This window comes from Budorcas taxicolor, chromosome 3 (assembly GCF_023091745.1).
Source record: "Budorcas taxicolor isolate Tak-1 chromosome 3, Takin1.1, whole genome shotgun sequence".
NCBI lineage: Eukaryota > Metazoa > Chordata > Mammalia > Artiodactyla > Bovidae > Budorcas > Budorcas taxicolor.
In genome coordinates this window covers 58,566,922-58,582,024 of record NC_068912.1, presented here as the reverse complement: position 1 = coordinate 58,582,024, position 15,103 = coordinate 58,566,922, and the positions used below count along the sequence as shown (strand labels likewise).

Here is a 15,103-nt window from a genome sequence, read left to right as displayed (position 1 = left end):
CTTTCCAATAGAAAAAGAATGGCTATGGAGTGGGCTGGGCAACTGGGGCCAGCAGAAGCTGGGTCCAGGAAATCTGATTCTGACACCATGAGATCCTATTCAAAATGCCTTATTTCATCTGTCCTCAGTATTTTCACTTGTGAAGTGGAAAAAACCCCCCACAATTTCATTACTTGTAAATGACATGTTTGTCTCTGACCGTTTGTCTTCCTGCCTGTCTATATCAGTATTTATATGTCCAAATCAGCAGTGAGACTTACCCACCATCAATTTTATTCATTGATTTAATGCAGGTGCCTAAACTGTCCTCAAATAACCAGTTCAATTCACTAAATCTGAATTTTTCACCAACCCACTTATTTCTGACCCTCATGGAGATCTCATTAGTTTTCAGTTTACTTTGTATTCCTACCTTGGCTACCAGGGAAGAGGACCTTTTTGATGCTAGGAACATGGCAGGTGGGCACTGGCCAACTCCACAGGCCCATGGTTTATGAAGCACATTTTCTGATGGAAAATTCAGTCTCCAAAGAATGTTTTTCTAGTCAGAATTATTTATAGTTTCTGACACAGAAGGTTTCAAGTAGAGTGAACATCATTATTAACACTGACTCAAATGGACTCTAAAAGAAGGAGGACTATAAAACCCTCACGCGATGCTCTTAAAAGATGTGGTCTTAGAGGACTTGACAATGGAAAAGAAATGATTAATGGAGAAATGTGGGTGAGTGGCCAAGGCATAGAATGGAACTTGAGGCTTGGCTTTCTTTTTCCAGGTCATCAGTTGCCATTTTTTGACCACAGGGCCTTCCTTCTCCATTTAGTTTTTTGCAAAGGAGGGATGGTCCAACAGCTTTGCAGCAATACAACCTCTTCTGCTCAGAGCCTATGGGTAACCAGACTTCTGCTTCATGGAGATAAACTCATTCTTTGCTCATTTTTATGTCCCTACCCCTTCAGACATCATCTGCCCCATCCAGCTGTGTCCCCTGGAACCCACAAGGAAACTCTTTATTAGTTGGGCTAGTTTGGTTACATCTCATGAATATACTGTGCTTAGTCTTTGCTTATTTCCTGTCTCCACCTGGAACTCTCTCTCACTGAATCCCACTCTAACAAACCCTTCAAGACCCACATCAAGCCACATTTTCTTCATGAAGTTTTCTCTGAATATCTAGACCTCAAGGAGTTTCTTCTCTTCTGAATAACAATTAGGGCTATTTCATATAACTGAGTGCTAGTTAACCATATTGTGTTATCTCTTAGTTTATTACATGTTAGTTTCTCTAAACTAAGTTAGGGACCAATTTGTGTTAGAGACCTACTGAGTTAGAGACCAGTTTCTTTGAGTTAGGGACCTAGTTTACCCAGAATGGCAGATGAAACTACTTTTTCTAGTTTGTCTACCCAGAGGAGGTTCTTTCTGCTAATTTACACAAAGGCACCGTATGGACAACTTCAGCCTTCTCCTTCCCTTGTAATCAATTTCAGACACGTGCAGGCCAACCCAGCTGCCATGGGAAGACATCATAGTTAGTCCCTGAGGAGAGAAATAATCTTCCTAGATCCTCTGAATGATATCATTCATCAACTATTTTCTTTCAAGGCATCATTTCTTTTTTTTATACACAGAAAGTTGACACAGGCTTCCAGATGAAACAGAACAAAAGACATTCTCTAAAGGAAACATAGAAAAAGCCACTAAATTCAAAACCCAAAGTAGATTATTCAACAACAATTGTTAAAGGTCCGAGAAATATAATCAGAGATACAGTCTGGGAAAGGGAAGAAAGAAAGGCCAAGTGCATTGACTGAAAGAAGTTGCAGATAATGCAAAGTAGAAAGTCAGCAATTGGGAGGCAGAGGTTGCTTCCCAGACAAAGCATACCAAGCCCAGCCCTGAGGTAGAAGAGTCAAGACCAGATACGGCAAACAAATAAACTGTGTACCTTGGAGCACACAGATTTCCTCTCTTTGCCTAAGAGAAATTTCTGTCTTGGTTCTTTACTTTTATTTTTTTGGCCGAGCTGTGCTGCATGAAGTATCTTAGTTTTCTGCATGTGTGAGTGCTGAATTTCTTCAACCATGTTCCTCGTAACCCCATGGAATGTAGCCCGCCAGGCTCCTCTGTCCATGGGATTATCCCAGCAAGAATACTGGAATGGGTTGCCATTTCCATCTCCAGGGGATCTTCCTGACCCAGGGACTGAACCCTCATCTCCTGTGGCTCCTGCATTGGGAGGCGGATTCTTTTTACCACTGAGTCACCTGGGAAGCCCATCTTAGTTCCCTGAACAGGAATCAAACTTGTGCCCTCTGCATTGGGAACACAGAGGTCTTAACCACTAGACTGTCAGGGAAATCCCTGTCTTGGTCCTTTAATAAGTCACATGTCATGCAGCACCACTTGAGAAGAAGGGACAAAAAGTAATCCAAGCCCACCTTTTAGTATTAGCTTTGTGATCTGGGGTGAGCCACTCGATCTAGTTCTTAACTGCAAAATGGAGATAAAGTCACTTCCCTCATTCATTTATTCACTGTATGCCAGATATTTATTTAGGGACCACCTTGGGCCAAACATAAAGAGGCACAATGGTGACCAAAATGGACAAGGTCTTTGCCCTTATGAAGTGTCCAGATCATCTCCCAGGGTTATCAGCTAGAGAGAAGGAAGGTGCCTTTGAACTGTAAAGCACTATAACGATAGAAAATCTTCGCTATCAATGATGTCTACTCTCCATCTAGCTGTGTGACCTAAAGCAAGTAGTAATTTTTCTGGACTTTCTGATTCCTATCTGTGAAATGAGAAAAATGACTTTCCTAAAATTTAAGTATTCCACTGCAAATGGGAAAGTTAAAATTTTTAGGTACTTGTGAATCACAGCTTTCTAAAAGATTATTATGAAATAGTTCAGAAGTACAAAAGGATAAGAATAATGTAACGACTCTGTGTGTACCAATTACCTGAGTTAAAAGATAAAACATTATAAAGAGCTCTGCTGGTGGAATGCCCTCCTTTTCCTCAGAAGAAATAACTGTGATGAGTTATTTCTTTCCAGGAAACCTGATGTGTGAGGAAGAATGGTTCATTAGTGAAGAATTCTTCTAATAGGTGTATTTTCCAGGAAGAGTACTTACTAAGTACTTACTTGGAGAAGGAAATGGCAACCCACTCTAGTATTCTTGCCTGGAAATCCCCATGGACAGAGGAGCCTGGTGGGCTACAGCCTATGGGGTCACAAAGAGTCAGAAATACTTAGCAACTGAACAACAAGTACTTACTTACTCAGAGTAACAGTACATATTAAGTGCTCCTGATTCCTAATAAATATGAGGTCATGACAGTATAAATCACAGAAAGCTCAAGTTCTCTCCCTGCTCCCCTTGGTTGCTGTCTGTCCAGTAGACAGTATTAGAAAAACCATGCGACAGGCAGTGCCTACTGCATTTTGAAAGAGCAAAGTTTTACGTTTACCTTGAGGGCCTTCTGTGCAGATTCACTGGATCCAATAGCGATTAGGTTAGGTCCAGCCATGCTGCAGAAACTCTTCAAGTGCAAAGCATCCACCACGGGGACCGTGGAGACTGCATAGTCCTACGCATATGAGAGAAAGTAGTTTGTCATGGCAGAATAACTCTAAAACCCGTTCAAACCTGCTCAAAACATTCTTGCTCTCCAGGAGGCTGCTGGGGTCCCTGAACATCTGGAAGGAAAACTGGGCCTCATAGGTTTGGGTATTGCCAATTAAATGAAGACTGCTTCTAAGAAGGAAGTGCAGAGCCTCCTACCTGACCTGTGACTGGCTTAACAGCTTCGCTGGCTGACCTGCAGAGGGGGCTACTCCAGAAGGATGTGTCTGAATATCCTGTGCACACAAGAGCCTCACATTGTCCTGGGGAACAGCTTCTTGGGGATTACATCTCTTCCTTAGCAGCGTGGTAAGCCAATCTGCTCAAAACCAGTAGAGTAAAGGCACCTTGGGAGGATGTATGTGCAAGGCCCAGCACAGAGTAGGCAGCCAAGTGAGTGTGATCTTTAATTCCACTTTTCATTTTAGAGACAACTGGGACTCCAGATATATATATTTTTAAGTCATCAATTGCGCCAGGAATATCTGCCAAGTGGTTGTATGATTGATTATACACTGGGAGAAAGCAGAATGTCCATGATAACTGTATCTGTTGATGCTGTGGGAGTCCCATGAAGCCTATTTATTAAGTCTTAGCTTCTAAAACTTCTAGCAAACATACAAATATTAAGAGTTATTTTGCAAAGCCCATGACATAAAAATATCATTATTCATGAGATATTGATTCAATGGGTCTATGACTTTTTATTAGGTAGTTACTCTGTGCCAGGCATAAATTATCCTTTACCTACCTTAAAAGTATCAGCCAAGATTTCCGCACCTCGTTGATTTGTCCTTTTGGAAAGGCCCACAAAAAATTCTCTGCCTATAATAAATGTCACGGAACACAGTGAGTGGGCAGCATCAGTGATGGCATGCAATTTTTTTTTTTTTTATCTATAAATAAAGACTTTAAAGCCTCACACAGTTCTTTCCTACCTTAGAGGTCAGCTCCATTTGTTCTCTTGACTCCTGCTCTCTTTACATAAGTGATTTTAGATTATTGCCATTAGAAATAAACTCTTTCAAATTGATAGAGGCAGAAAGTATCAATAGAATGGTGGTTGTCATGGGCTGATGTTGGGGAGGGGACAGAGCAGGAGCTAGTGAGTCAGTGTTTAATGGGTATGATGTTTCATTTTGGGAAGGCAAAACAGTGCTGGAGATGGATGGTGGTGACGGTTGCAAAACATGAATGCAGTTAATACCCCTAAACTGTGCATTTTAAAATAGTTAAATGGTAAACTTTATGTTATGTATATTTTACCACAATAAGGTAATATGGTTTTTATTTAGAAAATAACAGAATTAAACATATTAATAACTTGTAATCAGAAATTAAGTAATAGCAACAAGTTAGCAGAACTTCCTTATTTTCGTCCAAAAGAACAATACAGTCTTGATGAGTCAGATACCTTTTTTTTTTTTTTTTAAATAGTGTTGATGTAAGGGCTGACGAAACCATCTCAGTAAAATGAGTTTAGTGCTGACTGGTCTTCAGCTCTAAGAGCTGTCTTTAAAACAACACACCTATTTATTTCAAATTAACCCTCAAATACATCTATCTACAAAGCACTAAAGTTTTGGAGAAAGAAATTTTCTAGTTATTTGGCTTTTCTAAAATTCTACAATTTTTTTTTTCTCAGAAAGCAAAGCATCAAGTAAAAATGCTCTTCTAGTTATAGGCAAAAAACCAATGATAGTAGATAGAGTTAGGCAATACATAAATGTAGAGGTTCTTATCCTTCCTTAATTCTTTGGAAAATAATTCTACATGAAATGTGGAAAATATATTCCAAGAGAAATCAGTATATATTTTGCCCCAGAACAAGTATAAACAGTATAGTCATGTATATTTGTAGCCATGTAGAAAGAATTGCTTGATAGACTTCACACCTGTTACAACTTTAATCTTCATGGTGTCCTTATAACAGGGGTAAAAGACATAGGTCAAGTAATGTTAAGATAAATTCCAATGGCTTATGCTGTTGGCAGACACAAGAATAGTTGGTGGCAAACTGACAGTATTTTGGGTAATGGCCTGATTGTGTTGTCCCTTAAGAAAACTCACTGCTGCTGCTGCTAAGTCGCTTCAGTCGTGTCCGACTCTGTGCGACCCCACAGATGGCAGCCCACCAGGCTCCCCCGTCCCTGGGATTCTCCAGGCAAGAACACTGGAGTGGGTTGCCATTTCCTTCTCCAATGCATGAAAGTGAAAAGTGAAAGTGAAGTCGCTCAGTAAATGTCCTACTCTTCACGACCCCATGGACTACAGCCTACCAAGCTCCTCCGTCCATGGGATTTTCCAGGCAAGAGTACTGGAGTGGGTTGCCATTGCCTTCTTCATACAAATCAAAACTTAAGTAAGGGAAAGGCCCTTTACTTGACAAAAAGTATTAATCTCTTTATTAAAAAAGTCAGTTGAAATAAAAAAGACAAATTTCCCTAATTCTCTTATGATAAATGTAGATTTATAAATTAGATTTACACACAATTAAAAAAAAAAACACTTAGGGACTTTCCTGGCAATTCAGTAATTAAGACTCCATGCTCCCAATGCAGGGAACATGGGTTTGATCACTGGTTGGGGAACTAAGATCCTGATGCTGTATGGCACAGCTAAAACAAACAAATACAAACAAAAGTTACCTAAAACAAGAAGTGAAGCAACTTAAAATTTTTAAAAAATTACTTCGTTAGGGAAATTTAAACACACTATATGCAAATATAAATACCTTACACACTTTTTCCATTTAAAAGTACAAAGAAAAGCAAACTGCTTATGTCTTTAAAAAGTAAGCCAGGCTTCTGTTTCTAGCAGTATGGCAGGCTATACCCCTTAAATAACCTTTCTGATAAAAACAACTGAAGTTCTGGAATCAAAATAGTAAAAAGTATTTGGGTTGTTATATGTCTCATGTCATTTTCTTCTATAACCACTCACCCTCTTTTTCTTTTCCTTCCTCACCTTATTCTTTCATAGAAGAAATCAGGTCATTTATCCTACTGACTTTCCTACATTCTGGATTTGGTTGATTGTTTCCTTGTGTGTGTGTGTGTGTGTGTGTGTGTGTGTGTGCGCGCGCCAGTGCACGTGTGAAGTTGCTTCAGGCTTGTCCCTCTCTTTGCAACTCCATGGACTGGCAGGCTGGACAACCAGGCTCGTCTGTCTATGGGATTCTCCAGGCAAGAACACTGGAGTGAGTTGCCATGCCCTCCTCCAGAGGATCTTCCCAACCCAGGGACTGAACCAACCTCTTTTCATCTCCTGCATGGCAGGCGGATTCTTTACTGTCTGAACCTCCAGGGAAGCCCCTCCTTGCATACTAACATTAAATTGTTCCTTTATCCTTTGTATTTTTGGCAAATTGATAGTCTATGTAGATACTTCATTAGATTCTTGCTCAATTTTTTTTTTTTTTTTGGATAGGACTACTTCAGTGGTGGGGCTGTCAGTTCAGTTGCTCAGCTGTGTCCGATTCTTTGTGAGCCATGGACTGCAGCACACCAGGCTTCCCTGTCCATCACTAACTCCAAGAGCTTGCTCAAACTCATGTCTGTCGAGTCGGTGATGCCATCCAACCATCTCATCCTCTGTTGTCCCCTTCTCCTCCTGCCTTCAATCTTTCCCAGCATCAGGGTCTTTTCCAGTGAGTCAGTTCTTCGCATCAGGTGGCCAAAGTATTGGGCCTTCAGTTTCAGCATCAGTCCCTCCATTGAATATTCAGGACTGATTTCCTTTAGGATTGAGTGGTTTGATCTTGCAGTTCAAGGGACTCTCAAGAGTCTTCTCCAACAGCACAGTTCAAAAGCGTCAGAGGTGGGGTTACACATCTATTGTATCACATCCCGAAGTACATCATATCCTGACTGTCACATTTTCAGTGACACTAGAATCATAGGAGTGTTCATGTAGTATCAGCCTGATTCCTCCATCATAAAGCTCCCCATCAAGCTTTCATATAAAGGTTTTTTATTTTTGTTGTTGTTGTTTCATTCCTTTATCTGTTTTTTTCCCCCTGCCTTGAAGCTTGTGGGAACTTAGTTTTCAAACCAGAGGTCAAATCCATACCCTCTGCATTGGAAGCTTTGAGTCCTCACCACTGGACCGCTGGGAAAGTCCCTCATATAAAAGTTTTACATGCTTTGATGATCATTGCACAGGTCCTTTGTTTTATTAAGGATCTACATTTACTGGGTAGAATTCTAAAAAACTTTTCTCAATCAAATATTTGGTCTACTTGAAGCAGAGTTCACAAAGAAAAGATAGGCTAAATGCTTTATATTTATCAATGATCACAGTAATGAATTGTTATCCCATCAACTTATAATAATGATCAATATGTTTTTTAAAAAAATCATTATCCACTAATAAGCCAAAGAATAAATTATAATGGAAATGGGAAAACATTTTGAGTTAATAACAAAAATATTCATATCAAAACACAAAGGATTCAGTTAAAGCACTACTTAGAAGGTAGTACTTAAATGCTTACATTAAGAAGAGGAAAGTTTCAAAATAAAGAGACAAGATTTCACTTTGCAATGAAAGGAAAAAAGAACAATAAAAACAAAGAAATTTGAAGGAAGGAAATAAAGGTAGAAACAGGAAAAGAAAAGGAAACATACAAGAGTGAGGGTTCAAAAAGCCAAAAGGTAGTTCTTCAAAAAGGTTAATGAAATTGACAGATCTCTAGCAAGAAAATGAAAATGAAGGCTCCAAAAAACATTATGAATGAAAGGGGGCATAGCTGTAATTGTTGTAGAACTTAAAACAGATATTAAGAAAATATGAATAACTTTATACCCAACATTTAAAAAACTTAGATGAAATAAATAAAATCTCAGAAAACAGAACTCACCAAAATTGGCTCAGAAAAAAATCTCAATAGTCATATAATTATTTCAAAAACAAAATCAGTTGAAAATCTTCCCACAAAGAAATTAAGGCCCACAAGGCCTGAATAGGTAAATTCTACCAAAGTTCAAGTAATGCACGATTAAAGTTTTACTGATTTTAGAGAATAGAAACACAGGAAAATATTCTCTAATACATTTTATATGAGGTTAACATAATTTCAACCAAAGCCAGACAAGGATAAAAAAAAGAAAAGTTGCAGGCCACAGAAACAAATCTTAAACAATTATCAGCAAAGTAAATACAGTGAAGTGAAATGAAAGTTGCTCAGTCATGTGACTCTTTGTGACCCCACGGACTATACAGTCTATGGAATTCTCCAGGCAAGAATATTGGAGTGAGTAGCCTTTCTCTTCTCCAGGGGATCTTCCCGACCCAGGGATTGAGCCCAAGTCTCCTGCACTGCAGGCAGATTCTTTACCAGCTGAGCCACCAGGGAAGCCCAAGAACACTGGAGTGGGTAGCCTATCCCTTCTCCAGGGGATCTTCCTGACCCACGAACTGAACTGGGGTCTCCTGCATTGCAGGTGGATTCTTTACCAACTGAGCTAACAGGGAAGCCCTAAAAAAGAACACTGTAGTAAAAAGAGGATATATCTTGATTAAGTTTGATTTCATCCCAGGGATATAAACTTTGATCATTGATATCAGGAAATCAGTTAATATAATTAACCACATAAATAGATTAAAGAAGAAAATCATATAACCATTGAAGTAGGATGAGAGTTGATCACCTGAAATTCTATTTCTAGCTCTTTACTTTAAAGAAACTTATATATGTACTCAGGAGACACAACAAGACTGTACATAGCAGCATTGAAGACAGTAGAGAAAAACTGAAAAGTACTCAAATATATATCAGCAGTAAAATGAATAAATACATCATGGTGCATTTTACTATGAAATTCCACACAGCTGTGAAAATGAATGAACTCCAGCTACGTGGATCAAGTTAGATCAAAGGCAGAAAAATCACACAAGAGTTCAGATAATATAACCTTAATTATATAAAGTCATAAGAAAAGCAAAACTAAACAACGTATAATTTAGGAGTGCACATATTGAGGCGAAACTAAAAAAACACAAGGCAGTGATTAACACAAAATTTAGGACAGGGTACACCTCAAGCTGGGAGGAGAGAAAGTTCGGGACTGGGCCTTCTATGGTCCTGGCAATGTTCTCTTTCATAATCAGGTGTTAGGTACTCAGGTGTTCATTATATTATTGGTCTTGAAACTGTACATAAACATTTTATAACTTTTCTTTATATGCCCCATATTTCACAAAAATAAATAAATGAAAGTAGAGGTAAATTGATGTTGTCTATCTAAGAGAAAAAGGATTGAAACACTTTCTACCAGTAGCTGCTTGCCTGACTGACAGATTTCCCAGTGGAACTAGAGTTGGAAGTCGCTTTCCTTCTGTCCATTTCCTGATCAATTACTAATGAAGCTCTGGGTCACAGAAGGAAGGGGACACAGAGCACGTGGGAAGTGCTCCAGATTTTGTCTCTTACTCAGCTCTGCACAATCTAAAACCTGAGTGGTGATGGTTGTACAATGTTGTGAATGTAATTAATGCCACTGGAATTATACACTGAAAAATGGTCAGAATAGCACATTTTAGGTTAAATATATTTTACTACAATTTTAAGGAAGCAAAAAAGTTGAAAAGTAGGAATAGAAGGTAGGACCACACATTAGGTATGAATGAGAGGCCAAGCAGATAAAGATCTTAATATTACAACACTATCTCTGTTTTCAATAACATAACTTTGAGATATTAAGCACTGAATATTATCAAAACAAAGCTTACAGATAGTGTCCAAGACACGCCTCATTGTTCAGGACTTAAGTAGAAGTTATGGGAAAAACAACAGGCTTGAGATGCTATGGAAAGACCTTTGACAAGTGGAAGAGGTTCCTAAGCCTTGCTGTAACAATGAGAGGATTTTAGAGAATCTGTTCTGCTCAGCTGTCGAGGTAACTAAATGGCTGTGAACACAGCTTGTTTTAAATCATTCTTCAAATAGTATCTGTACCTGCTTACAACAAGTTATTTATTCTATGGTTATGTTCTGGTAAAAAAAAGTTTTATTGTAACAAATTGTGGTTTAGACATCTAGCTTATCACAAAAGCCCATTTTCTAAGAGAAATAGGCTGTTGTTCTGTGCTGCTAAAAAGAATGAAAAGTGCCATCAATGGGAGACACAAAGAATATTCTAAGTGGAACTTACTAGGCAGATTCACAGAATGCCTGAGTCGGCCTGGATACAACTGGAGCTGAGAATGCAACGCAGGCCTCTCTGACCCCTTGCTTTGTGTTCTTAGGGCTCAATGGGTGTGCACAACAAACCCCAGAGACAGGGCCATCGCCCATGACAGTGGTAGGGCAGGTCATGCAGGGCACAACTCTAAGGGAGAGCTCTTTACAAACCTATGAGAAAAATGGCATCCCCTGAGGCTCAGTGGGCAGGAGGAGAAGGGGACGACAGAGGATGAGATGGCTGGATGGCATCATGGACTCGATGGACGTGAGTCTGAGTGAACTCCAGGAATTGGTGATGGACAGGGAGGCCTGGCATGCTGCGATTCATGGGGTTGCAAAGAGTCAGACACGACTGAGCGACTGAACTGAACTGAGGCTCAGCCCTCTGCTGTTAGGGCTACATCTGTGAAACAGATATTTATTCTTTGACAAGTAGGGAAAAACAAACTCTCATTATCAACTAAAAATTATTATTGATGTCTTGTTGATCAATATAGCTAGTATGACTCTGGAGACCCAGATTTTAGCACATGACTTTACAAAAACAATAATAATATGATCATAAAGAGCTGGAAAATTAAACGCTGAAATTACCAGTTCTGTAGTAGCTATATTACACCCATTATAAAAACTGATTCCAGTTAGATCAATAATATCAGCTATTTATATTTTGTTGAGTTCTGCTATTATTCATCTGGCATTAAGTCAAGCCAATTTACACTGAAAATTATTTAAATTTATCTTGCCATCTAGGAAGAAAATTAATTTTAAATGACAGATCTTGAATTAAGAATCTTTCAAATACAGACTAGATATACTGTCACGCAATGCAAAACTATGCAACTCTTAAGCTAAAGTTGTGGAAGAACACAGTAGACACAACCTATAAAATGATATATATATACTGATAACATGTGAAATAAGCAACTGTGCACACAAAAGTACTAAAGGTACTTTAATATTCAATAAAAAAGTATTCAATAACCCAGATATTGAAATGATTATCTTTGAATGAAAGGTCATTTTTTCTTTTCTTTCTTTTGTGCTTCTCTGTATTTTCCAAATTACTCTTACTTTGGTAATGAATAAAAACCTATAATTAAGCAAGGGGATATAGAAAAGGTATTAGAAATATTTTTAGATAGGAAAAAGTAAATACAGCTCTACCTGTGAATAAGACATCTCCACCATCTAAAGTTGCATTTTCATCTTTCATCTCTACTATGTTGAGCTGAAGTTTTTCTAGTGCTTCTTTCATCATGTCAGCCTATTGAAAATAAAATGATTCAGATTAATATTCTTACCATTTTCTAACAAGAAAACCAGTCATCTAAAACTTCAGATCACTGAATTATGCTCCCACGTGTACACAAACACACACAAGCATACTCTAGTGAAAATATAAAGTGAAAGTGAAGTCGCTCAGTCATGTCCGACTCTTTGCGACCCCATGGACTGTAGCCTACCAGGCTCCTCCATCCATGGAATTTTCCAGGCAACAGTACTGGAGTGGGTTGCCATTTCCTTCTCCAGGGGATCTTCCTGACCCAGGGATTGAACCCGGGTCTCCCACATTGCAGCCAGATGCTTTATCATCTGAGCCACCAGGGAAGCTCATGAATATATAAGTGCAGTATATATTGAACCAGCCATGATCATTTGCAAGAGAAGAAATTATTTGTTAGAAACTGTCTATTTTGTCCCCTTCTAGTCTAAAATCAGGTCAATATTAAGATCTCTCTCGTTTTTGTCTATTGGAATTGACTACTTAGAGGACATTGTTGTAAGTGTGACTACTTAGGGTACAGGAGTTGAGGAATGTGGGAGACAGAATACTTAACCCAGCTACACTTGCCAGAAAAATACAAGATTTAATTTTAAATCTTAAGTCAGTCAGGAAGAATTGCACACACAGAGTAATATGTGGAAGGAATATCAATGACAATAACCAATAACTTGAAATCTCAGCTCACTGGACTGTTACTGTTTTCCATTCAAATAGTTGCTAAAATATCAGAACATCTAAGGCTTCTCTGTAAATCTGAATTATTATTTAAATTTTAACCTAGGTCTCTACAGGTGATTAATAAATACAATAACTGTAATCAAACCAAAGAATACCAGAAAATGAATTTCAGAGACTTTCTATGAGTTCAGGGATCAGTCTAAAGCACAGAGATACTCCAAGGTGGACCAGGGAGCACTTAGAGTCAGGTTTACTTTAATACAAGAGTCAAATATAAGGCATAACAAATGCCCTTCAAAGCTCAAAATTTAAGTCCTTCCAACAGTTCAACAAAACAATTTCAATACTTCTGAAGGTCTGTATAACTTTTAACATGGTAAAGACATACATTGAGAAGACATGAATAGGGACTAAGGGAAAAACAAGAGATCACATGATACTGGGAAGAGCAAAAGTTCTTCTGGCAAAAGTTCTCCCAAACTACAGCATGCCCGGTACACATAGTGAATCGTCAAAGAAGAGTTTAGGAGACATAAACACAGCAGGGTAAATTCTAAAGTAATATAAACGTGGACATATTTGACAGCAAGCCTGACATTCAGGCAGTCAAAAAAAGTAAAGAAAATACAAAATAAAATAAATATATCATCTCATCTTTGTCCTGGAACTCATGTAAAAATTCCACAAACTAGAGTGACTCAAAACAATATAAAATTATTTCCATGGATGAAATGGTCTTCATGTAACAAATACATCTAGTAATTTCTTTTAACAGCAGGTTTCCCTATGTAACAGGAAGTGGAATTATTGCTATAGCATAAGAAAGAAGCAAACTAATATTCACCATGACTTGTTGGGCTACAGTGAACCCAGGAAAACACACAACTGTTTTCTTCCGGCATCTGCCTCTGTGTCCATGGAAAATTCACTGAGTTTGGAGAAATAAGAGAACTGAGCTAGTTACCTTTGGTTTCTATTACCAATGCCACGGTTTCCCTTATAAATTAACCTTTCAAAGATTACTAGGAATTCAGCAATAACAAGTATCTTTGATCTGAAAAGTTTACATGTAATATTTCAACTCAGGAACTTTATTCAGTTCTTAATTAAGAGTTTAAAGAGACAGAAGTAGGGAGGCTAGTAGATACCAGTTTCAGGAACACTGCACTTTAAAGTCCTATATCTTTCCGATTAAAGTTTTTAGAGGATAAAATGCCTGCGGTTTCTTAAAAGTTAAACAGCTGCACCAACATGAAAAAACTGGCTTTTGTGTAAGGACTTTAAAAAAAAATTCAGTCATATCTACACACACAAAGTCATTAGGATAGGCCCATACCATAAACACAGCTGATACTATTACTTTCAGAGTTAAGGGTGTGGACAAGTTTAAAAATGTTTTAAACATTAAGTAAACAGTTTTGAGAATTGCAGGATGATACAGCATCAGATGGGCAATGCTAACCCCAGTGAAATTTCTGGAGAAGAAAACTAGAGGATCAACTCCATTCAGGACCGCACACTCTTGGCACAACGGTTCCATGAGGCAGACAAACTTGACTGCAAACAAAACCCAGAGTTGCCCTGACACATGGCCCATAGCAAGCCAGTTATTCAGGTAGTTGGGACACTAAATATAATTATAGAAGTGGGAATTTTTGTGGAAAAGGTCCAAACCATGAGCCTTCAAGAAACTGCCCAGTCTATGGTTTCATGGCTGTGTTTAATGTTGACATAATTAAATTTCAAGAAGAAAAAAAAAAAGACCAAGCAACACCCGCCTTTCACTGAGACAGTAAACTTGCAGAGTGGAAATTAGCATTACTCAGGGTGGAGAGAAACTGTCAGAACAAACAGTATTAATTCCAAAGGTTGAGTTGAATGGGTCACTTTAGCCCATGAAATCAGGAATAAAAATGGCAAATTAGAGAAACAACCTTAATTTTGGATCCTAAAAAATTTATAAGAACTTCTTCCCTTTTCACTCTACATGCATTCTACACGCAATGTTGTGTTGGTTTCTGCCATACCACACAAACCAGCCACCAGTTGAGTTCAGTCGCTCAGTCGTGTCCGACTCTTTGCAACCGCATGAATCGCAGCACGCCAGGCCTCCCTGTCCATCACCAACTCCCGGAGTTCACCCAGATCCATGTCCATTGAGTCGGTGATGCCATCCAACCATCTCATCCTCTGTCGTCCCCTTCTCCTCCTGTCCTCAATCTTTCCCAGCATCAGGGTCTTTTCCAATGAGTCAGCTCTTCGTATCAGGTGGCCAAAGTATTGGAGTTTCAGCTTCAGCATCAGTCCTTCCAATGAATATT

At 38.6% G+C, this 15,103-nt stretch overlaps 1 protein-coding gene across 1 annotated transcript in view; it reads right to left on the bottom strand.

Moving 5' to 3' along the window:
* DDAH1 (dimethylarginine dimethylaminohydrolase 1) overlaps positions 1-15,103 on the bottom strand; it is a 156,737-nt gene that overhangs the window by 29,911 nt on the left and 111,723 nt on the right. Inside the window, exons 2-4 of the mRNA XM_052637661.1 lie at positions 11,984-12,083; positions 4,382-4,455; positions 3,476-3,595 (exon numbers count right to left, since the gene is read on the bottom strand). Coding sequence (XP_052493621.1) covers positions 3,476-3,595; positions 4,382-4,455; positions 11,984-12,083 — 294 coding nt within the window. The remainder of the gene's footprint in view (positions 1-3,475; positions 3,596-4,381; positions 4,456-11,983; positions 12,084-15,103) is intronic.